Raw genomic sequence first — 27,919 nt, 5'->3', positions numbered from 1 at the left:
ATGGCTTATTTGTATTGGTCAGAGATTTGTACCAATGTTCCTTGCACCTTGCTTGCACCTGCTTGCACCATAGCTTTGAAACTGCAGCAGGATATTAATCCACAGATTATAGAGCCTATGTACATGTACTAATATTAATCAGGCACTCAGGCACATAAGTAAACAGTAGGTACAAAAGTATATTATTTTTATAATTACAGTTACAAAATAGGTAGTAAGAAGTACTTTTCTATAACATGCTGTAATATTATCATTATCACATAAACCAAGCTGGTTTTTACTTTCATCAAAGTCCTCCGATACGAAACTTCGGCGTAGCAGCAACGCAGCAAATGAAAATCACAAACAAAATAACAACGTATGCTCAGAATAATAAGTCTTTTTTTTGTTCTGTGAATGTTAGTTTCAAGTGCTGCCATCTGTCGGACATCATCTATATTTCACTGAGTTTGTCGATAAAACAGTGCAAAAACAAATGAATTATTTTGTTATTGTTTCCGGCAGATGGAGTTAAAGTCAAAACGTGGTGGAAAAAATCCAATTTCTTTCACATCAAAATCAGCTGTGAACATCAGTATGGCCGCTCTAGTTCCTTGAAAATAAATAGTTTTTTGTAAATTCATACAAAAAAATTGGAAAGTGCAGTTTTCGTACTTACACCATTTAGTTATATCATTGCAAGTGTCGGTGTGTTGTTGACTAAAAGTGTTGCGTCATGACAGACTCTCTCTGACAAATAAAAATACAATAAAAATTGCGACTGGCGAATTACGGCAACTGGCGCTCTGTAGCATTTCCATTTGGCCCGTGTGTAGTTTTGTGTCGTGCAGCGGCCGATGGTAGTGCTCGTGATAAAGCAGCTGTGAACAATGAGTAGTGTAAGGTTGAGCCTGGTTTCCGTGGGCCGGATAGCCGTGGGGAGAAATTCTCAGTTGACATCAGGTGAGCAACTTAAAACATTCCCTTGCATTACGATTGTTTTCGTGTGTACGCTTGTGTTGTTTTGGCATTTCACCAAGTGTGATGGCGCAGTATGGAGGCGCGTGTACATGTCTACGTAAATCAGTGTTATCAACTATGCACTGTTTGATAACAGAGTTGAACCGTACGTGTTATCAACGTGACTATGGGGCATTGGCGGGTGACATTGCGATCGCAGCTGATCGTGACTTGATGCAATGGGGTTCTAATTAGAGTTGAAATCACGATGGTCTCGTGTCTCTAGAGATCACAAGGTCATGAGCAGACTACGGCGTCCGTAGGACAAGGTTCAATGTATTGTGTGATACTTAATTGTCAGATCAATGTCTCTGGAAAACAATAGCATTGTTTAGCTGAATGTTAACAGCAATTAGAGATCTTTTAAAGTACTCTAACAGATTTAAAGGATAGCTATGAGTAATGAGAATGATGTGAGAATCACTTCACATAGGTGCTGAATAAAAAAATATGTGGGGGCATACTATTATATCTACGTAATTTGGCTGCGGTAACTTTAAGAATGGGTGGATTTTTATACTAACACTATGATATTGGCGGAATTTACTGTGCTAGTCACGCACAGTACAAGTGCCATACAAAACAAGAATAGAAATAAATAAAAAAAATGGTGCTCACAATTTCTAATGAATGAAGTTTTCCCGGCCCTAAGCATTACTTTCCTATTACTGTCCCCATCCCCTGTATTGAAAAGCAGCTATGACTCTACATAATGGTTAGAAAATGATTGTTAGGGAATAAATGGGCTGTTTTCTTGTTTACCTTTTATATCAAAACCTCCAACAACTCCTCAAAACCTTGCAATATGCAGCGGTTCCAAAACAGTGTTTTAAAAACCATATCCCACACACCATGGTGCACTAAAATAGACATGGTCCATGAATACTTACAAATGCCCATGGTTAATTTGAATAGTTTAATGGAAAACCTCTCTTGAACCTACAGAGATAGGATAGCTCACCACCCTAACAAACTGGCTACTGATCTCACCAGTTGAATTCCAATAAGAAGGCAAGAGCACATTTGGGACAGTTTAGGACCAGCTGAATGGGAATGCAACCCATCAATGGGAGGCAGTGCCTAAAACACCACAAACACGCCAAACAAGTTCGAACAACTGCTTATGGTTGCTCAAGACCAATGGCATGTTAAAGAGACTACAACAAAACCTTTTATATCAAGTTTCCATATGCCCTATGATATGTTTATTGATAATACTGGACTGCTAATGTGCCCTCTTGTACTTAATAGGCAACTGGCACATGATACACATACAAAAAAATCAAATAAAAAAGTTTTTTTTAAATTAAAGATGTTTTTTTAGTTAAACCTAACAGTGAGTATACACTACAACATTTACTTGTACAATGAGCCGCTATCTGATATGTTCTAGCTAGTGTATCATCCTTTTAAAACTTTTTAGCATGCTTTTGCCTGTATTGCACCATTTGTAAGAATGTTATATTACACAGATATTCTCTACAAAATTTTGTAGAGAGTATTTTGTCACCTTAAGTTGGTCTAAGAGTGACTTCCAATACTTATATTATCCAAGAAGATTTTTCGTCTAATTTGGATTTTTTATGTATACAATATACATGTTGCATGTGCAATGATTGTATTTTTAAATTGATGAAACCTGTAGTTATCTAGACAATAATTATATGAAGCATATTCCGCACATGGACCACAAGCTATTTAAGAAATTGTATAATATTCCTCATATTAAATGGTCATGTTTGTTGTTGTAGTGTGAACCGAATTTATTCCACATCCCGATTTTCACGAATCTTTTAAGTAAAGAATTTTCAAATTTTATCTAATATGCGAATGTTACTAAATGACCTCTTCTAATATCCACTCTGACCACGTTAAAACGTGCTGAACACCCTGTAGGTGTAAAGCAACCAACAGACAATAGATACAAAATGTTCACGACAATCACCCTGCTCTGTATTCACTAAGGTGATACCACGATAAGTAGGCAACAATTCTAGGCGGCCCACTTTGCGATAGTTAAAATTATTACACAACAGACACTTTGTCTTTTTGTATGCAAAAGTATTCCTTATGAAAGTGAAAGTAATGTTGTGAATGTTAAATATTAAAAATAGATCTTTGCCTACTTATTATTTAACAGTTTGTTAGCCTAGTGTGGTTGAAGGCTATGTATTACATACACATATGGGAAGCCTTTTCACGCTATAAATACATAGATAACTAACTACTGTAAATACCACGTAAACCACACTTTTCACAGAATTATGCATACTTAAGTGCGCTCCAGACTCTTGAAAAAACTACACGACGTAGGGAACACGAGAGTGTAGCTGGACCTATTCGTAGTAGTTTTAATAGTGAATAGGTTTGTCGAGACCCAAGACAAAAGCTCTCGTAAAGAGAATGGGATGGGCTTTAATGTCCCTGTCGCAAATATACAATTAACAACATGCAACAAAACATAAAGATTCCCGTCCCAAAATATGTACAGAAATCATGGAATCTTGTCCTACTATACCGAGTTTCATATCAAAATGGCCAATTTACTGTATCACCAGTCGAATCTATTTCGGCTTGCACCGAGTCTAAGGACAGGCTAGTTGTAGAAAGCTGCCCTGTAAACTGGATTATTCGTGTCGTTTAGTTAGTCCGGGCAATCTAGCTCGGATTTGTAGCGTTGGTGCGATTATGTGTGTAATGTGTATGCATCGACTTTCTAAGGTAAAACGGCTAGGTACGTAATGTCTAGGTGTATTTACATAATGTAAAATGTCAATAATTTGAATAGTTTAACGAAAAATCCGCAGTTAATAGGAATTGAAATAGTCAGGGGGCCTTAACTGCATTAAATGTGAGCAACGTTAGTTATTTAGCGCTACCAAAACTATAAACGACACGACACTGTGGCAGTAAAAAAACGATTCCACAAAAAACTTGCCCGTACTTCATAATAACAATTATGCCTGCAAACCGCAATGAGTAGGTTTCCTTATACAGTGTTGTGCTGACCTGAGGTAGACTCCTTAATCCTCAGCCATAGACCTTGACCAAGTTAACCAATGCGCTCTCCCCTTGGCATTCATGAGTCGTCCAACCATTATGTAAAAGTAAAGCCTTTATTTCTGATTCCGAAGCGGTGGAGGTCAAAATTCATTAATAAATTGATCGTTAACAACACGTGCGTAGCTGTGGCATAGAGTGTTAATCCATTGGTGTTAATCCGAAGAATTCGCAAATGTACGAATGGCGAATTTTTAATGAGACTATTTATACGTTTTAGAACTATTGATTTACAATTTTGGACCTCACACGGTTGGAAATAGATTAGCACAGTTTACTTGTTAAAAAAGCAAAATGGTTCACAAAAAATGTTTAGTACCGTTTTGACTGTTCTTTTGCCTTTCAATGTTTACAGTTTCATTTCATAGTTTTGTAAGTAGCGCTTCGTTTTCGAAACAAAACATTCATTCAGGTGCTTGTCGGTCATCGTGCTCCGGTTGCAGTGTGTTCAAACAAACTTTCGAATGTCCAACATCTTCAGCTAACAACTGTATGTAACTCCTGGTTACATAGCCTCCAAGTCGTGTCGTCCTGTCCACCCGAAACCGGTCATGTCATCTTGAGAGTGAAAGAACATAGAGATTGTCTACTGCTCGTACACTCGGGCTTCATAATCTACTCCTGCAAAGATGACTGATCTCAACGAGATTGACCGCTAAAGTCCAGTGGGCAGCAGGGTATATCTCGCTACGTATCGTGGTCATCTATGGAAGACTCTTTTGACGAATGTAACACAGCCAAAGCCGCCCAAAGCTCTTGTTACGGGATGTCATGATGTCGTGGCATGACATGGCTCTATATTACAAAAGTTATATGTAAACTGTACTTTAATGGAATCAGGGCGGCTAAACTAGCTTATAGCTCAAAACCTCTTGAAGCCTGCCCGAGTTCCCAGTTCTCACTACAAACACACACGCTCGCACAACAAGTTGGCCATAAAATATTGCTTTGAAATCAGGCAGCTCTATACCCTATACTATAATAAGTAAATAGTTTTTTTTCTAAACGAGGATTAGTCTACATAAAGGTTGTCAAAGTAGGTCGTGAGCTCAGCTGAACAAAGATGGCTAGCAATAACCTCGAGGTAAAGAATTAGTAAATAATCTTCCTTGTCCGTACTGTGTAAGTCTGATTCAGGGATTTATCGAGAAAACCAAATTGGGTTGAAATTAAGCGCCATGTGTAGAAGATGAATCAACATCTGTTGCCTTCCTTCTTCTATTGTAGGTAATTTTATGTTCATCCACATGACATTTCTACATAAGTTTATTATACTTTCCGTCCGCTCATGTTTCTGAGCATAGAACAACGCGGACTCGGGTATGTGTTTCTGAGTGAACGCCCGCCTGCTTACTTATGTAATCTGGACTATGCTGATGTTGAGTGCTCTATGTTTTAAAACTGTAGATAAATATTAGGCGACTTACTTAAACATGTATCTATCATGCAACCACCATGTAATTTACGAACTTATAAGCCTGCGGTGGTCCTTAAACCAGCCTGAACAAAGCATCCGTAAAGTAAACTTTCCTCGGAGGAATTATGCAATTAACGCTTCAAGTACCAGAAGTGAACCCGCTATAGCTCAGCAACACAGATCATTATGACTTCGCAGTGTCTGGCTGTCGATAAAATTGAAATCAATTATAAACTGTACTTCTTGTATGTCGTAAAGATACGTGTATTTTTATAATATAAAGCAGGATATAAAAATATCCATTCTTCTTTTTGAGTTTTTTAAGTTGAGTTAGGGACGTAACGGGACGTTTAACCTAGACCGTGGTTTAAGTGTGTGTATAATAAAAGATCTCCTACGAAATAATCCTTAAAAATTTATGTATTGCAGCGAATAAATTGCCATTAACTTTGCCACCGATGCGTTTAGGACTGGCATCGCAAAAGCTATAGAATATTTAATGATCGTTTCAGATACATTCACTTTCGCCCAGCACTACCTAGACGGTACTGAGAGCGATAATTCTGCTTCCTACAGATAAAGCCAGTGATTTCTTACTTCCTTTATGTGTTTTAGTTAAAGATATTATGATTATGACTCGAATAACTCTTTAAATAGGTTTATCGATTCGGAATACTTACAGAAAAGAAGAAAGTTAACTAACTCACTGTAAACAATCGTTCACTAGACCAATACCACTGCCGGTCTCTCCCGTGGAGAGCCACAAAACTGTCCCTGTCGTTCAACCGTAGTTAGTTCCATAAGCCTTAACCGCTTTTATCCAGATAGGATTAAATTGGACTCAAGTCGTGATACTTTAGCTCTTTTGTCCTCATCTGAAGGGCTACCGATTCCCCCCATGCACACTAGCTTCCTTGAAAAGACTGACCTGAAGACTGACGTCAGAATCCGCGCTTAGGCAGCTAACAGATTAAACCCCTTATTCTAATCCCTTCCTTCCCCCCAGGCGTGCAATCATGCCGGCTGGCGCGCCGCGCTTGCCCGCGTCCGCTCAGCACCAGCGCCGCGCTGTGCAAGAGCCCCACCGAGCAGCCGCCCGCGCCGCCCTCCGCGCCGCCGCCCAAGGACACCGCGTCAGCAGGTAAGCATCTTCAGACTATAAGGATCCATTGCCGTGTCAGTGAAAAACACGAGCTGAACTAAGGTTGTGATTGTGGTGAGATAATAAGCCAGGCACCTTCAGCCCGTAAGGTAGTAGTGGCTTGCGGCTGATGAAAATGGAATTGGCATTAGCCTTCAGCCATGATCAGGCACCTGGAATTGGGTTTAGTGTATAAATTTACCCATAAAATGGTGTGAGGTTATTGCTAGACTTAAGCAGTAAGTATATCGGAGCGTCTGCTCTGTAAGCTTTGCTGAAGATAGTGTGCAGTACAGCGTCCACTCAGCACCAGCGCCGCGCTGTGCAAGAGCCCCACCGAGCAGCCGCCCGCGCCGCCCTCCGCGCCGCCGCCCAAGGACACCGCGTCAGCAGGTATGATAGCTGTGGCTAGTCAAAACTTTTCTACTTTGCTACTTTTCGGGTCATACCATAAGGTGCACTTTCGATGGACATCAGTAGTCCCCGAAGGAGCGAGCCAACCACAACTGTTTTCTTAAACGTAAAGCCTTCCTTCTCTCGAGGTATGACTCTTAGCCCTGAATTGGCCGCAAATAATCCATTGATTTAAAGGGAATATTCTAACCGTGTCGGTGATAACCACGAGCTGAACTAAGGTTTGTGATTGTGGTGATTAAAAAATATTATTTTATATATTGGTACAGAATAGTGTGGCAGGCTTCAATTTATCCATTGAATTTGCTAATAAAACCAATGAAAAGGCGTCAACTTAAGGCTACTTGTCCAATATAGGCATGGAGTATATAGGCTGAACTCCAGCGCAGGTTGAAGATAAGTCTTTTGCACACCGGAGCTCTGGTAGCTCAGTTACACAAGCGCACACCTCAAATCAAATCGAAATCTTTATTCGTGTACACAGGTAAATGGAGATCTTATACAATTGATATTAGGTAGGTACATCCCATGGCAAATAATGTGGGTTCCTATGACGAGAGTCGTGAGAAATGGTCCAAGCTTATGAAGGCAGTGTAGACCTTCCAGCCGTAAGAGCATAGTATACGTGCTGTAGTGAATGCGACTTTCAGCTAAAGCTTAATTCACATCTTGATGTCAGTTTTAGTAAACAAGGTGTAAGTACTTGTAAATGCAGGCTTCGTCCAATGTACCGGCTATTAGCCATAAATAATTTAATTGTACCCACGCGGCTGGTTTTTCCTTGAAAGGAAATTACTGTGGTAAAACCAGCGGGTAAGTGGACGCCTTAGAAAAGGAAAGTTCTTTATACGACCAACTGGAAGTCAACAGGGGGGTCACTCTATATAACGAATAACTAAGATTCGGAGTGCTGCTGCGCGAGCCACGACTCTATATCGTTGTATTAAACGTGCCGATTGCATGACAGCTCTCGTTCGTTCGTTTTTCGTCAGTATAGAGTAACCCTCCAGTAACCAGTATGAAAGGTCCTTCACTTGAAAGTGTAATCTTTGCACAATGATTATTCTTATTATTATACATTAGTTTCTTCGTAATTATGCAGTTAACATTGTTATATAGAGTATAGTTATGCGATTCTTTATATTTCGTTAAACCAATAACATTGGTAAAAATATTGATTACGGTCAAGTACTTATGATAAATCATAAAAGTTGGGAAATTTACATGCCGCATCTGCATAAATTTCGCATTGAAATTCATCGAAAAAGTTTAAAAATGCATTTAGTATCTTCATAACCATAAATTATTTTATGAAAGGTTAACGAATTATACTTGAGAAATGTACATTATTACTTACTTACGAAGTTGGTACATTCGCAGTTGCTATGTATTATACTCTCTTATCAATCTGATACGTAAATGTAACATTGTTTCAGATTATTGTGTAAAATTGTTGAACCAAATGTTATCTTTGTGTTTATTTACATTATTGAGTAGGTTTCTGATAAAAAAGTGTTTGCACCGATAACATAGACATTCTATAAATAAATGTTTAATATTTGTTACAAGGGAGGCCTATGTCCAGCAGTGGAATATAATTAGCTAATAGTGATGATGATGATTCTATATTTCTACACCTGTCTCTCTCGAATAGTGCGTTTTGCATATCCCCACGATTTAAACCACTTGTGGTCCTAATCTTAGATCATTTACCAACCATTTACCGTATCTAAAGGTGTAGGTTACGCTAAAAAGCTACCACCGCGAAGATAATGGTGATTTAATTAGTGTCTCTATCTACGTTGTGCGTATGCTTAAACGTGCATAAAGGATTAAGGAATAGAGTGTTTTATATATTCATACATACGCTCACGACTGTAATCACCGAAGGCGTAGTCAGAGGTGACTCGCACCCCCTTTTCGCTGTATTTATTTACATTCTATCCCGAAATTCCCACAGGAAAACCTTTTAGGGCTCAGCAGCTTTAGGCTGTTTTTAACAGCATGCGGATTTCATCACGCACGCGGGATTGAACGCGTCTCGCACGCATATTCCACGCGTTACAGTGAATACTTGTATGAACGCGGGGCAGGCACTCCCGCGTGCGTGATCAAATCCGCATGCTGTTAAAAACAGCCTTAGCTCGCAGAAAAATCTAGTTTCATTCAGAATTACAATATTCTTTACCACCCGGCAGGCACCACCGGCGGCTCCAAGAAGGGCGGCTCCGGGGTGCTCCAGTGCCCCAAGTGTGGAGACCCGTGCACCCACGTGGAGACCTTCGTGAGCTCCACCCGCTTCGTCAAGTGTGACAAGTGCCACCACTTCTTCGTCGTGCTCAGCGAGGTGGACACCAACAAGACGGTTAAGGAGAACGCGGATAGCAAGTCCGGGTTTTACAGGTCAGTTTAGTTGATTAACTAATACAGAACTAATTTATTTTGTGACGGGTACAAAACTTGCAACGGCCGGAGCGACGGCGGGGCGGGCGGTGCGAGGGCGATGTAATCAAATGCATAAGTAAGTTGTATTTTGAATCTGATCCTAACCGTTTTCTGAGCCCTAACTACACACCACTATGTCCGTGGTTGTCACCCGTTTTCGGCCTACATATTTCGCACACCACATTTGCAACGCCCTGTGTAAATAAGATAAAGATAAATTGCCCACAGCAGGATTTACATAGGTAAAACTGTAAAAAAATACAACTAACGACTACAGTTTTAAGTGTGGTTTTACATCTGACTAGATCAAACTGATCTCAACCGCACACACGGCACACATATTCAGCAACTGACCAATAATTGCTGAATCAATAAAAATATCTGCCGATCACGTAACAGACTATGGCACAGAATAAATTGTCGACTCCGTGTCAATTAAATAGGATCATTGGTCCATAGAATGTGTGTTAAACTTGACACCGTATAGTGAAGTCGAATTAACTTGCAAACAAAATGTATTCGGAACAGCCAAATATCAACTGACTAAGTCCCACCTCACGGGTCATTGACCCCGTATTGTTTTTTTTATTACATATTTACTTTCTTTCTACTGTGTATTTTGATAAGCGCTTTTCGGTGATATCAATATTTACGCTGATACAGCACATTTCAATTCGATTTTACATATCATTTGATAGATTTATACTTTATCCGATTAATGTGATAAGAGTGAACTTAATTTTTCGTACAAAATTTAATTATATTGTCTGGGCATAACACATAGTATTGACTTGAGAGGAAGATCTAGGAGTTCTAGAAGGAACCTACATTCTACAGGCAATTAAAACAAATTGTACATAACCCGTTTTTTTACATGAACTATAATATTACATGAGACATATTATCATAAATAAATACGCTCGCTTTTATAATACCAATCAGTTACCGATGTTTAACGGAGCGGCTAAATAAGTAACCTATCCAAGTTGATGACGGGTTAAGTAGGCCTTCCCAGGAGGCAAACTGTTCGCTCGTTACTACTTTAACTATAAACACTTGGTATAATTAATTTATTTACTAGCTGTAGCCACCCGCGAGCATCGCTTCACCTTAAAAAATCTCGTGGGAATATCGCGATAAAAATTAGTGTATGTGTTTATCCAGGGTGTAAGCTAACTCCATGCCAAATGTCATTAAAATCGGTTCGGCTGTTTTGACGTGAAGAAGTAACAAGCACACACTCACACACACATACTCACAAACTTTCGCCTTTATAATATTAGTAGGATTTAAACAGGAACACCAGCAGTTTAAACAACTAACATTAATGAAACAGTTATTCAGTCAGCGGGGAACAGTTTGCATACTGGAAAGGCAGCCTAAAAGTGTTAAAAAGTAGAATTTTAACTTACAATGAAGACGATCTGGCAGCTGTTACGTTTGTTGCGTTTAAGAGGTTTACTTTTGGTTGACTGCGCAGAAACTGGTTACTATTATGTCTTAATTTAATGGTAAAGACGAGCAATTTGAGCTACAACATTTTTGGATGGCCGCATGTTAAATTGTGCCAATCTGCATAATTAAAAGTCATACCTTATGAGACGTGCTTCTTATGAATTTTTGATTATGTCACATACGTTTATGAAATCAAAATTTGATGATAAAATAAGTATGTAAGAACATTTTCGGATAACAAAATTGCGGTTATTTCAAGTACCTATTTAGGTGTATATCGCTTGTTATTACTTACCCAAAGAAAGGATTATTTTCATGAGCACTCTTACGCAACAATTTAATTGAAGTAAAAGTACTTTTTAACGTAACTTCTTTAGAAAGGTTTTGCAGGAGTATCAAAGTTATGATTGCCGGTAACAATTCCGGTTATTCAAATTTTATAGCCATAAGACTGTGACGCAATTTGATTTTATTTATGTGATGATGATTCACAACAATTTGTATAGTTGCAATTGTGGTTTCCTTACGGTGTACATTATGCAGATATACTTTCTGCATATTCAGGACGACTTATGCCGATGCTAGCTAGAGAGCCAAGTTTACCGAAAGATGTCCTTTCTGTTTAAAAACTATACAAAATGCATTCACAGAATAAATAATATAAAGGCGATATGGATTCTGTGACTACTGAACGAATTTCTATGAAATTTTATAGTATTACAGCATTCAGCATATACCTACCCTACCTACATCAAAATAACACATAGGCTACATATTTATCCCCAGATTCCCTCGTAACGCTAAGTGAACCTCGCGCAAATCAAATTGTACACACATCATAATCTATACTTTATGTCGCTTTTCTGCAAAATTCTTATTTACCACCCTCTTCTCCAGAAAACCGCCGCCCCCACCCAAAAAGATCTTCGAATACCTGAACAAGCATGTCGTCGGGCAAGAATACGCCAAGAAGGTGCTGTCCGTGGCCGTCTACAACCACTACAAGCGCATCTACAACAACGTGAGCAGCGGCGGGACGCCCTCCGACTCGCACCATCCGCTGCATCACACGCATAGAGGTAGGAGAATGGTATAGGTATACCTTTTACAGGTACTCTAATGGCACTGCGCAACAAAATATGTCTCGCCCAAAGCCAATGTAAAAACTCGCCTATTTATAGACAAAATAGGTATACATTTAGAAAATACATTGTAAGTGTGACACAAATGAACTAAAAGTAAATGTAATGCAAACTTTTAAATCTTTTAGGGATGCGTGACATAGACAGATCTCTTCCACCGCATCAATCAATCAAATGTTTTGTATCGAGAGGAATAACACTCAAACTATCAACCCAACCTGATTTGATTGCGAAAACCTACAAAACCCTCGCAAGCAAAAACGCAAGGTCAATAGCTTTCAAAGTAAAACTCAGTCAGTACAGCCACTTTTAACAACTGTCGCTAAGCAGCATTCGAGAGCGTATCAAATTGTGTTCAGAACGCACGGGCGGTCACCTCCTGACCTCTGGCTGGTTCTGTCGGACACTGCACTCGTTTCTTTTGTTTAAAGTAGGTGAGAGTTTCGGGGAAATGGTATATTTTTGGTTTGTTGACGTTTTGAAGAGTTTTCTCCTGAATTTGCATTGTGTGCTCTTCATTCATCATTACTTTTGTATGAAACATGACTAAGTTTTTGTAGCCATTTTACATCTATTTGGTTCAGACGTTGTGAAATTCAGTAGGGTATTGACACGATAGGATGGCGACCTTGGGAGGTAGGTACTTGGAGAACTATCATAGCGCACGTTTGTACTACATATCTATCTCGGGGCATTAGACGTACTTAGGGTATTTTAACAGCATGCGGATTTCATCACAAACGCGGGATGGCTCATCATTTTCCCGCGTCTCGCGTGCATATTCCACGCGTTACAACGAATACTTATATAAACGCGTCTAAGCAATCCCGCGTGCGTGATCAAATCCGTGTGCTGTTAAAATCACTCTTATTGCGTGACAAGTCTCTTTCGTTCGACCCCCTTGTTCCATCCTACATATCAGTAATCTGACCTCATTCCTTCCACAGATGTCCTCCACCTGAGCCAGAGCGGCGGCGGCGCGGACGCGCTCGACAGACAGCAGACGAACAACGCGCTGCGGCTGGACAAGAGCAACGTGTTGCTGCTCGGACCCACCGGCTGCGGTCAGTATTCACCCCAATATATTATTATGTACATACATAGCCATAAAGCTGCGTAAAAACCGGCCCAACGAACGCGCAACGATGGACATTTATCATACATAATACAGGGCGTAACCCGTTCGTTGGCGTTCGTTTGGCCGGTCTGTACGCAGCTTAAGTCAACGTTATCCCGGTAAGACGTGATAACAATCGCCATTTGAAACAATCGTCATCGGACATCATACCCCCATCGTCATTTTAAGGAAATTTTGTTCTTGATAAACGGCGGAAAACTGACTATACTAAAAAGTAAGGTAAGGTACCAATATTTCAGGAACAAAAGTTGCTTAAAATGACGATGGGAGTTCGTTGACTTATGGGACACCTGTATATACATGTATGTATAAGTTATCCCCTAAGGAGTAGTAGGAGGTGACTCGAAAGCGAGACACTCGCAGGCTTATAAATTAAACTTTATTGATACCATCTCAATGACAAGCAAGCCATATTTTAAAAACATAGTAGTATGTAATACGTATTAATGTTTTGAGATCATAATTTATTGAAGGACAAGACAAGGAAACTTTGTTGTATTTAGATAGTAAAGAAAATATTTACATTTGATCAATTGATGCCATACGCGTATATTGATGAGTTCAATATACAAGTGCATTATGTAATTATGACTCACAGGTGAGTAGAGGTCGAAAAATAATATTCAAATTAGTGTTTTTGATTATTAGCTATGCATATTTGGACGTGTATTGCCCGCCGTCTGTTTCAAAACGATAATATCATTGAAGCGACCGACAAGGTCTAAACTTCATTATCATATTTTATCAAAATCTGCTAAGCCGTTCAAAAGTTATGCGACTTTTAGTGTTGAATAGGTTATTTATAAAAATATTGCACGATTTTTCAATTATGAACGTCGAGTTTTTAGTTTATTTTACCTAAACAATCTATTGTTTGGTATCTGTATGGAAACATGGATAATTGATTTCACACTCTTGAGATCGTCGAACTACGAATGGACAAATTGCCGTGACAATATTTTGTTCCTAATTATATATTATGATGTAAAGTCAATGTACTTTTGTCTTTTAAATATGAAAATTCAACATTCACGGTTACCGATACACATGCAGAACTAAACTGGAATAAATTGTTCATATCTGGATTTAATTAAAAGCAATTTTGACCAGCATTCACAACCAAAACACTGGAAATTATTTATGGTATTTAATTTTGCAAGAATTGACTAGACTGACTAAATAATATGCATTAATAAACAATAGATCTGTCTACTATTGTCATTAGCTAGAAATATTGTTAGAAATAGAACATAAAAATTTGTAAACTACCTATACATCTGCTTCGCTTGCTTACTTCGATAACCAGTGTGTTTAGTTTTAGTGTTTGCCCTATTCTGGGCAATTGAGCGTTTCCAATGCGATATAGTATATCGTCAAAGAGTATATAGATAATTTACTATCGCTATGTTGGTCTGAATAGTCAGTTCACGTGAGATTTCTACACGAGTTACTAAAAATAGATGCCTTCATAAAATACTACATGTCATAATATCGTGGGCGGGTATATTGTATGAACATACATAATTATATTAGGTAGGTATGTTTCTAATTATTTATGGCATGACTGCACTGTTTCCTAGCCAAATATACCCACGTGGTCCGCAGTTTTAAGTCCAATAGTGTGGAAAGGAAATACGAATAATTGCGAAATAAAAAAATTCCATCGCGAAAATATTTTACAGAATGACCTATCAAAAGTTGCTATAATTTATCTACCCGTAATCGACGACTGCTGGATATAGGCGTCACACAAAGAGATCCACAACACTCTATCCTCGGCCTTTCCTCATGCATCCTCTATCGGCTACTATTTAGTAATCTATGCTACCGGCTACTTCTCTATGGACCGGTCTTCCCTCCTATACTCCGGTTAAATGAGGAAATTGAGGAATCTCAGATTACATATTGGAAAATTTTCTTACTGCAGAAAAGCAAAGAATAACTTTATCTAAAGCAACAAAGAACAAAAAGTATAAGTACATAGAGCCCACTACTCGTTCATTTACCAACCCAAGAGACCTTCGTAACTGTTACTCCAAAAAACCTTTTTTATAAATACTGCAGCAGTCGTTAAGCCTCGTCAGAGGCCTTCGGGCAGCTTGAAATCATCTGACACTCGGGTTGCCCACTTAACCGACAACTCTCTCAGCACAAGCTTGCTCCACCAACCCGCACTAGGCCAGCGTGGTGGCCTTTCTTCATTGGAAGGAGTTCCGTGCCCCAGCGGTGGGGACGTGATGAGTCGTGATGATACATTAATTAAGCCATATTGCAATGTGACTATTGATTTGATTTTCAAAGTTCTTTATTATCAATAAGTATATGGTAACAAAACAGTACAACTAAAATGTTATACTATTTTATGGCATTGTGGTTTACACACTTAATTAGGCTGCAGACACCTTTGTAAGTTTACAAATTATTTGCCTTGATGCTATTTACATCAATAAGTATTTTAGTAACAGAGTAGGCATGAACTAGCTCGACAACAGTATTTTAAATGCGTACGATCTCATTAGTAATGTGACTATTGTAATTCCCAGGCAAGACCCTACTGGCGCAGACCATCGCGCAATGCCTGGACGTGCCGTTCGCCATCTGCGACTGCACCACGCTGACGCAGGCCGGCTACGTGGGCGAGGACATCGAGAGCGTCATCGCCAAGCTGCTGCAGGACGCCAACTTCAAGTGAGACACGCCACACGAGCGCAACACTCGTTCAACACACGCAGGCCGGCTACGTGGGAAAGGAAGAAGAAGGAAACATTTTATTTGACACACATAACAACAACAAAAAATACAGAAAACAACAACACACATTGACACATTTCACACTCGTCAAACGAAATAGGTGAATTAATTTTTCGGTGGCCAAGTCGCCGCTTATCAGTATTCGCGCGGGTTCTTGCCGACTTCATCGCTCCAGCGGTTTTTGGGAAGGCCAACTGGTCTACGACCGCTTGGAAAGCGATCCTCTTCTATCGTTTATAAATGAATAAGTATAGGAAACTTAGATTATACAAATGGTTCGAGCTAACAGGAATGACGGAAAGAGTCTTCCTGAGTTACGTATCCGGCGGCGGTCCATGGGCAGTCTGGCAATTCTTTTTTCAGTGATACATAATATCTACTATTCGTAGCATAATATGTACCGACACGACAAGAAAAGAAGGAACGATAATACATGTGTTGGAATGTTGTATATGTATAGTAAGCTGACTTTCTTACAGTGACTCACCAACATTTTAGTCTATAAAGTAGAAAAAAAGCCCCTAAAGTTTGTTCAAAATAAGAGCTAAATCACTCCCTTCCGGCTTGCTATGCTGTTCTTACCTCATATAGGCTTATAGTGGCATCAATGTCAGTTACATCATCATCATCAGCCAATAATCATCCAATACTGGTCATAGGCCTCTCCAAAGGAGAGCCACAACACTCGGTCCTCGGCCTTCTTCATACAGCCACTACCGGCTACCCGCCTAAGGTCGTTGGTCCAGTGGGCAGGAGGGCGTCCCACGATGCTTTTGCCTGTTCCTGCTACAATATGAAGATATTATCTAACATGCCACTTTGTATATTCCAGTGTGGAGCGCGCGCAGACGGGCATCGTGTTTCTGGACGAGGTGGACAAGATCGGCGCCGTGCCCGGCATACACCAGCTGAGAGATGTGGGCGGTATGTACAGTATTATAGTATTATACTGCACCCGTGGAAGTAGAAAAAAAGACGGAAGGAATCTCGCTAACTAAAAAGTGAGGCACCCAAAGTCAGTTTCATTGTTACAACGAGCCCTCCACACACACACATTTATATTCAAAGTAAGTCAGTCCGCCGCCGGGCGCCAATCACGTCGCACGTACGCTCCCACACACTTTCATGTCTCTCTGCATTGCTGTGCCTCATTTTTTAGTCAGCGAGATTTTATTCCGTATTTTTTCTACTTCCATGAATGCACCCATATTCATGTCAACTCGGCGTTACCGAAACGACAGTGAATCCATAGTACATCTAAGATCAAACGTCAGAGAAATCAGGTCACTAGCAGCAGTGTATAACGAATTCTATATCGTTTTAGTAACGCAGAGTTTGCATGAATAAAGTACCTGTAAGTTTCAAACAAAATCTTAAATAATTTTCATAGAAATGTTAAGTTTGTTGTATCGAAAGCACTGGTAGCTCCATCGATAAAGCGCCCTCTTTTATGTACAGGGTGTTGCAAAAAGGGTATACTAAGCCGAAACCTATATGTGCAGCATGTTATATCTAAGCTAGAAAATAAAATCAGAATGGCAAAATTTAAAAAAATCATTTTCTATAGAAACTTTGTTGGTCACGAGACTTTTTGGTTTTTGCTATTTTATCTATGCTAAATGTAAGTATGTCTATTGATTTTATATTTTTACGTGACGGTTTCTACCACACTTCTTTACTTACCATAATTTCCCCTGTCACCCGCAGGCGAGGGCGTCCAACAAGGCATGCTCAAGATGCTCGAGGGCGCCGTGGTGTCAGTCCCCGAACGCAACTCGCGCAAGCTACGAGGAGACGCCGTGCAAGTTGACACGACTAACATACTGTTTGTGGCGAGCGGCGCGTATAATGGACTCGACAGGTGAGGGAAAAGATAAGATTATTACAAAATGAGAGAAAGAAAAATAATTTATTACTAACACACATAGAAATACACATTACTTTTACAAAAAAAGGTTAAAAACAGGCTTGACAGGTGGGTATAAAGGATAGATTATAGCAAAATTATGTGTGGAAAAGTAGCTTTTTCCTGAACTCCGGGCATAGGTTGACACTTTCATTAATTCGGTACTCTATTGGACACTAGAGACGCAGCTCTAATATACTACTCTACTCTAGTTGAAGTCTAATTTACATTGTATTTATTAAGAGAAATAGATTCGGTGTGCAATATGAATAAGATATATTGGCGATTACGGCTTAAGAATGTACCCACATTAAACGCCGCAATTAATAAATCGTGCGTTTAGAATCCAGGGAAGGGTAAAAATGCGGTCATATCTCCTAAAAGTCTGTGCATATGAGGGTAATATGTCCGTCCATAAAATATATCTCATAAATTATATCGAAAACACACACGAATGTCTAAAAATAACATTAATTTATAAGAGCTATATCGCGACCGCTACTAAAAGTCCGCGGGACAAAAATCCATAGTCCACACCTGCTTTAAAGCAATTCCTTCCAGCCTTCCTACGATTGAAACGTTCAAATAGGCTTACCTAACGTGTTTTCTCCCTTCCAGACTAGTCCAGCGGCGCAACAACGAGAAGTACCTCGGGTTCGGCTCGTGGGACGCGCGCGCCGGCCGCCGCGCCGCCTCACAGGCCGCGGCCAGCGACGCCTCGCCGCTAGACTCCGCTGCCGCTGAGAATGAGGACAGGGACCATTGGCTGAGGAAGGTCCAGGCCAGGGACTTGATCGACTTTGGAATGATACCCGTGAGTATTGTGGTAAATGGGGAAAAATAAATGCCATAGGTTATAGTAATCAGCCAGGTCAGGGCTGCCGCTGAGAATGAGGATAGGGATCATTGGCTGAGGAAGGTCCAGGCTAGGGACTTGATCGACTTTGGAATGATACCCGTGAGTAACGTGAAAAATGGGGAGACATTAATACCATAGGTTATAGTAATCAGCCGGTTCAGGATGCTGCTAGTGACGCCTCGCCACTAGACTCCGCTGCCGCTGAGAATGAGGACAGGGATCATTGGTTGAGGAAGGTGCAGGCTAGGGACTTGATCGACTTTGGAATGATACCCGTGAGTACTGTAGTATTTTTGTAATTAGCCAGTTTAAGAAGAAATATACTAAAATCGACAAAATACAAGAATATACTACAACACAGATGGTATCAGTGTCTATAATGAGCTGTCAAAATCATCAAAACACACATAGACAGTATACCGTCTATGTAAAACGCCTCACAGGCCGCGGCTAGTGACGCCTCGCCGCTAGACTCGGCTGCGGCGGAGAATGAGGATAGAGATCATTGGCTGAGGAAGGTGCAGGCTAGGGACTTGATCGACTTTGGGATGATTCCCGTGAGTAGCGAAAAAAGGGGAATCCTTAATACCATAGCTTATAGTAATCAGCCGGTTCAGGATGCTGCTAGTGACGCCTCGCCACTAGACTCCGCTGCCGCTGAGAATGAGGATAGGGATCATTGGTTGAGGAAGGTCCAGCAGGCGTAATAGTATGGCGGTGACAAGATATAAATGACAGCTAGTTGCAACAAATTGTGTGATACCAGTTGTCCTCACAAACGCTAACATGGCCAACACGAAATAATCACTACAAGATGTGAGTTACAATTTTGACAGCGAGATTGGAAGATTTGTCTTATTTCCTAACATGGGTGTACCAATTTATCCACACATGTCTCAGTTTGACATTTGTTTAGGTAGCATTATATCACTCAAGTTCGAAGGTGGTGATAACATGTGACACAAATAATTATTTGTTTAGTTTTTGTTAATTTCATCCTTGCTCTACAAGAAGAGATGCAGGAAAGGAAAATTACTATAATACTTATAGGGAGGATGATCCGGGACTCTAATAACCCGTTGAAAATGCTTTAAAAACAACATTTGTCAAAACACACATCCTCTTTTTTATTTGACTAAAATTATACATTAAGTATATTACTTATATGTAGCGGTGTTAGCTCAGACGGGTAAGCGCCCGCCCCTCACGGAAGAAATGTGGATTCAAATCCTGTCGCTCACATGTGCTAAGAAGTTAGATAGATAGACATTAGTTTGTTTGGAAGCAACTCAGTGCATATGTTTGCCCTTAGGAACAAACCACTGATTTTCAGTTGTCTCCCATATACTTTAAGTTTGCCTATTCACGTCAAAGTATGTAGGTAATGAAGTGGCTAATTGAATAGTTTGAATGCTAAATGTGGAGTTCAAGAAATGTAAATCATAATATAAACTGTACATTTAATAAGTCCGGCACACCGGGCAGTCAGCAACTGATGCTAATCCTTTCTCCACAGCGACAAACCCTAGTCAGGCTTTATTATTTATCAACAACACACTTACTATAAAAAAATAAGTGGATATGCTAGCATGTACAACTAAATTAAATGGTTATAAAAATATAATATTTTCTTTAGGTAAGTAAAACATTTATTGAACTTTTAATTAATAAATTATAAAAAGTATACTATTTCACACACCATAAAAGCATATTAGGTATTCTTAGTTATCAACTATCACAATAATCAGTCTGAACTTGGCTTATATCAGTCATCAAATAGGTCTCATAGTATGTATGCCAAGTTTTTTAACTTATTCAGTTCGGTGCCGCTCCGGTTCATTGTATCACCACAAGGTTGCTGATGTCAAATGACCATCTTCAGGTGGTTTCTGCCAACAAGAGCTCTCCAACCGTGTCTAGGCCATCATTTTCTGACCGGTTTTGACCATCTTCCGTCTTGCCTACGAGCCAATAGGCGTGTCGACAGTATTACATTATCAAAGATTTAATGACTTTAGAGGAAAATACACATTCAAAGGATTAAAAAAACTGATTTAGTTTTATTAAAAAAATTGAGATTAATAAGATTTTCAATAAAATAAAAGAGTAAAATACTGCAATCGGCCATTTTGACCGAAACGCCAATCACAGCGCATGACGTCATACTTATGTACGCTTCACTGTGTTTTGATTACCTTACATACTGATTGCGCGTTACGATTGATATATATATTTGTTTTTGTGATTTATCGACTTTATAACACGAATCTATCTTTAACAATGGAACCAGGTATTGATGTTGGGCGAGTTCCTTGCAACAAATAAAGAATTTTGCTCTTCCGAATTTAGAAACGTGAAAACCTCTTTGTTAGTTTATTTTATTAGTATTTATCTTTAACTCTCTCTCTCTCTCTCAGCCTTCTGTAGTCCACTGTTGGACATAGGCCTCTCCTAACGATCGCCACCCCAAACGGTCACCCGCCATCTGCATCCAGCGGCTTCCCGCTACCTTCCGCAGATCATCAGACCAACGGGTTGGGGGGCGACCGACACGCCGTTTGCCGACACGGGGTCTCCACTCCAGAACCTTTGTACTCCAGCGGTCGTCGGCTCTGCGGGCTACGTGACTAGCTACGTTATCTTTAACACTAGATATAAATATGACTAAGTAGCAATCAAACTCGTTTTAAACTCGTAGAAGTTTATTTCGCTGAAGAAGTTTGTTTCGTAGAAGTTTGTTTCGCCGTGCAAGCTTTAACCATTTATCTCTTATTATTTTCTTGTATGGGACATGTACAAACACCTTTTTGGGTGTCGTTATTGATGTATTTTTGCACTGAGGCACTGCACACCACTTATAAACTTTAGAATTCATTTTTAACACAAAAAATACGCAGTGTTTGTTTACTTTGCTGTTGTAAACAAATTTGACGTACGTAAGTGTGACGTCACACACGACGCCATGACACGGCGAGCTGTTTTCGCGCCGTATTTAAAAATGATTATAAAAATGCCTTTAAATTTCCAAAATCTTAAGTTTATTACCGAAATAAAGGTTTTGTTGTAAACAATAGATGGTTATCTGCATTACGGAAGAGGATTTCAAAATCTTTCGCCTTGCCTATTTCAATGTTCTGTAACAAACAAAAATGTTTCATTAGATTTTAGTTATACTTATGAACTAAGATTATGACTCCTATTGTCATCTTCATCATCATAGCCCATCACGTCCTCACTGCTGGGGTACGGGTTTCCTTCCAATGAATGGCCTAGTTGACCAAGTACTGCCAAGTGAAAAAAGTTTTTTGAGTTGTTTTGTGTGCATGTGCCCAATTATAATAACATGTGACTGGTACTGGCACTTACCTACTGTTTTTTCCTTCCATTGATTATATAAATATTATTCAGTCTGGCCGTGGGACAAGCATCGTAGATGATATTCTGTTGCGTCCGTCAGGATCCTGCCCGAGCTTTTGTCTCAAGGTCTTCTAGCTCCTGGGGCCGGGTAAACGGTGGGTGGGTCATCAGTCAGGTGGCATGCTGTTTTGTTCTTCGTCTCATGGAGCCGGTGCATAGAAATCGTCTGCCGAAGAACTCCCAAGGAATCTGATCGTGCTTGGTCGGGAGCAAGCTCGGTCGTATATTATTTCATGTGACGATGTCCAAGAAACTCAAGAAAGTAGTTAATGAGCCAATATGAGTCCATGGGGTAGCGCAATGCAAAAATGCAATGGTAATATTACCAAAATATTTCACTCGAACGCACCAAACAGGTCGAGATAGGATTCGTAATGAAGAAATCCGCAGGAGAACTAAAGTTACCGACATAGCCAAAAGGATTAGCACGCTGAAGTGGCAATGGGCTGGCCACGTAGCCCGCAGAGCCGACGACCGCTGGAGTAGAAAGGCTCTGGAGTGGAGACCCCGTGTCGGCAAACGGCGTGTCGGTCGCCCCCCAACCCGTTGGTCTGATGATCTGCGGAAGGTAGCGGGAAGCCGCTGGATGCAGATGGCGGGTGACCGTTTGGGGTGGCGATCGTTAGGAGAGGCCTATGTCCAACAGTGGACTACAGAAGGCTGAGAGAGAGAGAGAGAGAGAGCACCAAACAGCGAAAATCATCATCATTTAAATTGTCAAAAAACCATAGACAATACAAACAAGAGCCACAAATGAGGGATTTTCAAAAAAAAGAACGAATGAAATACATATTTCCACAGAGCAGAAAAGTTTCAGTGTCACTGTGGCTTATATCCAATCACACAACTAAAACGAGTCCCATGTACACCCTATGCTAACATTTAAGACTGATATCAAAAAGTGACTCAATTTAAACAGTCACTTCACATGTTGTCTTATTATGGCCATACTAGCCGTGCAGGCGAGAGACTTGATCGACTTTGGAATGATACCCGTGAGTAGCGTTTTGTTTATGTAATAGTTGTCAGTTCAGGAAAAATGGGAGCTCTGAATACCGTGTGTAATAGTTGTCAAGGAAAAAGGGGAACCCAAAATACCGTAGGTTATAGTAAGCGCAAGATGCTGCTAGCGACGCCTCGCCGCTAGACTCGGCTGCGGCTGAGAATGAAGATAGGGATCATTAGTTGAGGAAGGTCCAAGCGAGAGACTTGATTGCTTTTGGAATGATACCCGTGAGTACCGTAGCATTTTTGTGGAAAATGGGAAACATAAATGCCGTAGGTAATAGTAATTAGCCAGATTAAGGAGAAATATACTGAAATTGGCAAAAAACAAGTGTCTATAAGGACCTGTCAAAATCATTAAAATCCACATAGATGGTGCCAGTCTATAAAATACTGTCAAAATCACGCAAAAAAGTATACCGTCTATGTAAAAAGCGGCTCGTGCCGCCGCCAGCGACGCCTCGCGGCTGGACTCCGCCGCGGCCGAGAATGAGGATAGAGATCAATGGTCGGAGCAGGCCAGGGACTTGATCGACTTTGGAATGATACCCGTGATCATTGAGGTAAATGGGGAAACCTGAATACCGTATGTAATAGTTGTCAGGTAAAATGGGGAGCCCTGAATACCGTAGGACAGGTATATAGTAAGCGCAAGATGCTGCTAGAGACGCCTCGCCGCTAGACTCCGCCGCCGCAGAGAATGAAGACAGGGACCACTGGCTGAGGAAGGTGCAGGCTAGGGACTTGATCGACTTTGGAATGATACCCGTGAGTATGGCGAAAAATGGGGAATTCTATATACCGTCGTAAGTGATAGTAATCACCCAGTTCAAGAAGAAATATATTATACTGAAATCGTCAAATTACAAGGATCTACTACAACACAGATGGTATCAGTGTCTATAATGAGCTACCAAAATCATCAAAACACACACATGGATGTTGTAAAATACTGTCGAAAAACACTCAAAACAGTATATCGTCTATGTATTTAAGCTGATAGAATTTAATGTTTCTTTTCCAGGAATTCGTGGGCAGATTCCCGGTGCTAGTGCCCTTCCACAGCCTCAACCAAGACCTGCTTGTGCGGATACTGACTGAACCTAAAAATGCTATGGTGAGTTGGAAATTATACTACATTCTGATGATTCTGAGTTGATTATAAGTTAAAATTCTATTTATTTTATGAAATCTCGATAATAGTATTAATCAATACCCTATACAGCGCTGAAAGTTCATCGGTTTTCTGGTAGAGATTAATCTAAAAGTAGATTGCCTTTTTAAGGCTCTCGTCCACTTGTCAGTATTGTACTGTGCGAGTATCTGAAAAATGGACCCTGATTCTGTTTTTGATTGAGTTAATTTCATCGCCATGTTATATTTCACAAATAAATAACTTCTATTTGTATCAATTTCCTGTTTATTGTAATTTTTCCTGCAATTAATTACTTAAATCCAAACCCTTCCTTCATTGGAAGGAGACCCGTGCCCCAGCAGTGGGGACATGATGAGGGGTCGTGATGATGACTTCAATAACCCCCACTACCATCTCTTCCAGGTATCACAATACAAGCTCCTGTTCGCCATGGACAAGTGCTCGCTGTCGTTCAGTGAGTCGGCTCTGAGGGCCGTGGCCGCCCTGGCCATGGAGAGGAAGACTGGCGCCAGAGGACTGAGGGCTATCATGGTCAGTACTATATAGGGTGTTGCGAAAGTGGTATATTAATCTGAAAAACTCAGCAACATTTGTTCTGAATAAATGATATTCATATAATTTTGTAAGTCGTAGAATACAGAGTCCTGAACCATATACATGTATAGAATCACACTTGATCGATACCATCTTTCATGGAAAACACTATTCACCGCAGGTCAGTTGACCGAAACATTTTTTCGCCGATATGAAAGTTTACCGAGAACCTTTGGCTTTCTATACCACTGCAACGTACTGAAATTAGAGCCATAGGTACTTTTGGTTTTACTAGACATATTACGGACAATGATGATTGGTTTGGTCCACCGTTGTAAAGTCGCTAAGCATGCTCAAGAGTGATTCGTAATAAAACTACCGATGTGGCTCAGCTAAAATCTGTAAGCAGGAGTGGCAGTGGGCCACAGAAAAATATAGCGTGTGCGATGCCAGTTGGACCAAATGCCTTAGATAGTGTGATTGGATGAAGAAAGCCGAGGACAGTTCTGTGGCGCTCTTAATGGGAAGCCTTTGTCTAATAATCACTGTTTTATGCCCTAGAAAATAAACTTCCATTTTTCGTACCTCCATGTCTCACCTCACCTTCCCCCCCACAGGAGAACCTCCTCCTCGAGGTGATGTTCGAGATCCCCGGCTCCGACATCACGTCCGTGCACATCCACGAGGGCTGCGTGTCGCGCGACGAGCCGCCCACCGTCGCCCGCGCCGAGCGGACCGCCGCCCGCGCCGCCAACTGAGGTAAGTACATATACAGAGAGACAGACAGAGAGACAGATAGATAGATAAACAGACAGACACAGAGACACGAGCCGCCGACTGTCGCCCGCGCCGAGCGGACCGCCGCCCGCGCCGCCAACTGAGGTAGAGAGACAGACAGAGAGAGAGACAGACAGAGACACAGACAGACACAGAGACAGACAGACAGACAGACATCACGTCCGTGCACATCCACGAGGGCTGCGTGTCGCGCGACGAGCCGCCCACCGTCGCCCGCGCCGAGCGGACCGCCGCCCGCGCCGCCAACTGAGGTATAGACATAGAGAGAGAGAGATAGACACAGAGAGAGACAGACAGACACACACACACACACACAGACACACAGACAGACAGCCACACACACACACACACACACACACATACAAACAAACAGACAGACAGACACACAGACACATACAGACAGACAGACAGAGACACGAGCCGCCCACCGTCGCCCGCGCCGAGCGGACTGTCGCGCGCGCCGCCAACTGAGAGAGAGATAGACAGACACACAGGCAGACAGACAGACACACTAACACATACCCACTACATGTAGGTATAAGTGTGAAATATGTTATTGTGAAATTGAAACATTCATTATACATCACACCATTCCAGTTATCACTAAGTTAGTTAGTATAAACAGTAACTGATATTTTTGTTTCGTTGTTTACAGTGGACACCTGACGACACATTTCATGGACGAATTCACTGGATAAGTAAGTTAATACTCTTTCAGTTTGAATCATTATGAGACTGAGCTCCAGTGGATAATAATTCTTATGTTAAAATGTTTTTCTTTTACAGTTTCTCACGACGCCTGCTCAAACCGACCGTCGCTCCGTGAAGTCGAAATAATCCTTTGCGTGACCAATGGCAAAAGCTACATTCGACCAATGAGGCTCCAGTAGATTAAACAATCAACCAATCGAATCGCTTGCTGTGCTGGGTGGCCGAATCGTCACTCACTGAACATGGATAGACATTTAAAAGCATAATGATAAGGGATAGTTACAAACAGCATTTTCTAGTGATCTCTTTTGCTCGCAACTTCAAGTTGAAATACTAATTTTGTTCTCCGATCTCTGAAATAGGATTACGAAAGCTAAACCACTTTTGAGCGCGTCCTGAGAATTGTCTATTAGGCAATACAATGAAGTTGAGATTCCAAAATGGTGGAAAACAGACCTGCTTTCTATAATAAGCCGATAGTGCGAGCGAGAGGCTAATATACTGGTCGCCATTTTGAAGTTCCAGCTCTGTTTATTTAACTCCATCTCATTGTCATTACTACTCATTGTAAATGAAGTAACTAAACTAGCATTTCTTAGTTTTAGTCTGTAATCTCGATGCTCGGTAATCACTTTTAGACCATATGGACTAAAATTTTGCTCTTCAATTAAATTGTAACATACAGGCATATACGTTTCGGGTGTGTAAATGACTCACTAGATACAATCAGCTGGGAAATTCTTTATAGATCTAACCTTACAAATCATCGACTTTTAGCTGACTGTGCCTATGTGAGAGCCAAATTGAGCAATGAAAATTGTTGTCAGCGATTTACTGTTTGGTAGTTCCTTATTGAATAGACTAACTAATGTGAGAAATTAACAAAAAATATAAAAAATAACAAATGTGTTGTCCCCTCCAGCAGAATAAACAACACACAAGCTCTTGTGATGTAAATTATTGTAAATAATAATGAACGAATAGATGGAGAATATGTGTAAGGTATAATAAAACTAGATAATTTTTGTTTTACTGTTTCTAGCTATGTTGTAAGTACGGAAATTACGCGAAAATTTAATAAAAATATTTGTTACGAAAACTTTTGGTCGGACCTTAAAAAGTGATGTTTTGACAATTGTTATTTTATTATTAATATTATTTTTCATTTATAAAATGAGAGTTGCTGTGTGATTATAGTGAGATGCGTAAACGATGTTTGAGCGACACCGAGGGCAGTGGCTGACGCTTTGTGTTTGTAAACTAGCAGTTGTATAATCACACTGCAACTAGTAGGTACATAGTTTAAGCCTATTTTCAGTTAAAATACAATGAAAACCAAGCATTTGTTTTTTATTTTACTATAAAATCTTAGAAACCTTCAGAGCTTCTTCAAATGCCTTGGTATGACGACTGCGGATAAAAAAAACAGTATCAAAATGGCGACAGCTTCACAAGCATGCACAAGTGGCAGCATAGAGAAAATAAACTACGATATAAGTGGGAGTCAGTGGGAGTATAATACAACTTGAGTACAAGAGCGAGATACTTTTTATTTCTATGGTCTGGAGCAC

The 27,919-nt window shown here is 40.4% G+C and overlaps 1 protein-coding gene across 2 annotated transcripts; it reads left to right on the top strand.

The window, feature by feature from the left end:
* The first annotated feature begins 500 nt into the window (after window positions 1–500).
* Window positions 501–27,688, top strand: LOC105385389 (ATP-dependent Clp protease ATP-binding subunit clpX-like, mitochondrial). 2 transcript variants are annotated; one of them, XM_048628742.1, is made up of 15 exons: window positions 501–942; window positions 6,483–6,617; window positions 9,230–9,434; window positions 11,829–12,010; window positions 13,021–13,137; window positions 15,755–15,899; window positions 16,795–16,886; window positions 17,670–17,823; window positions 18,487–18,682; window positions 24,174–24,266; window positions 24,708–24,836; window positions 25,457–25,501; window positions 25,792–25,888; window positions 26,293–26,335; window positions 26,424–27,688. In XM_048628742.1, exons 1-13 carry the CDS (start codon window positions 870–872, stop codon window positions 25,885–25,887), a joined length of 1,662 nt encoding a protein of 553 aa, XP_048484699.1. In that variant the 5' UTR covers window positions 501–869; the 3' UTR covers window position 25,888; window positions 26,293–26,335; window positions 26,424–27,688. The 2 variants fall into 2 exon arrangements, with proteins under 2 accessions (XP_048484699.1, XP_048484698.1); XM_048628741.1 differs by lacking the exon at window positions 25,792–25,888 and having other exon boundaries at window positions 25,457–25,598.
* The last annotated feature ends 231 nt before the right edge of the window (window positions 27,689–27,919 follow it).

Source organism: Plutella xylostella, chromosome 21, assembly GCF_932276165.1.
Source record: "Plutella xylostella chromosome 21, ilPluXylo3.1, whole genome shotgun sequence".
NCBI classification, from domain to species: Eukaryota; Metazoa; Arthropoda; class Insecta; order Lepidoptera; family Plutellidae; genus Plutella; species Plutella xylostella.
The sequence above is the reverse complement of the archived record's forward strand: the minus strand, read 5'-3'. Positions and strand labels throughout refer to the sequence as shown.

Bases quoted from the DNA above. Each gene is read 5' to 3' on its own strand.
- LOC105385389 (XM_048628742.1), top strand. From the start codon at position 870: ATGAGTAGTGTAAGGTTGAGCCTGGTTTCCGTGGGCCGGATAGCCGTG. The intron at 12,011-13,020 runs GTAGGAGAATGG...TTCCTTCCACAG, and splicing joins GCTGCATCACACGCATAGAG to ATGTCCTCCACCTGAGCCAG. The intron at 25,502-25,791 runs ATCACGTCCGTG...AGACAGACAGAC, and splicing joins TCGAGATCCCCGGCTCCGAC to ATCACGTCCGTGCACATCCA.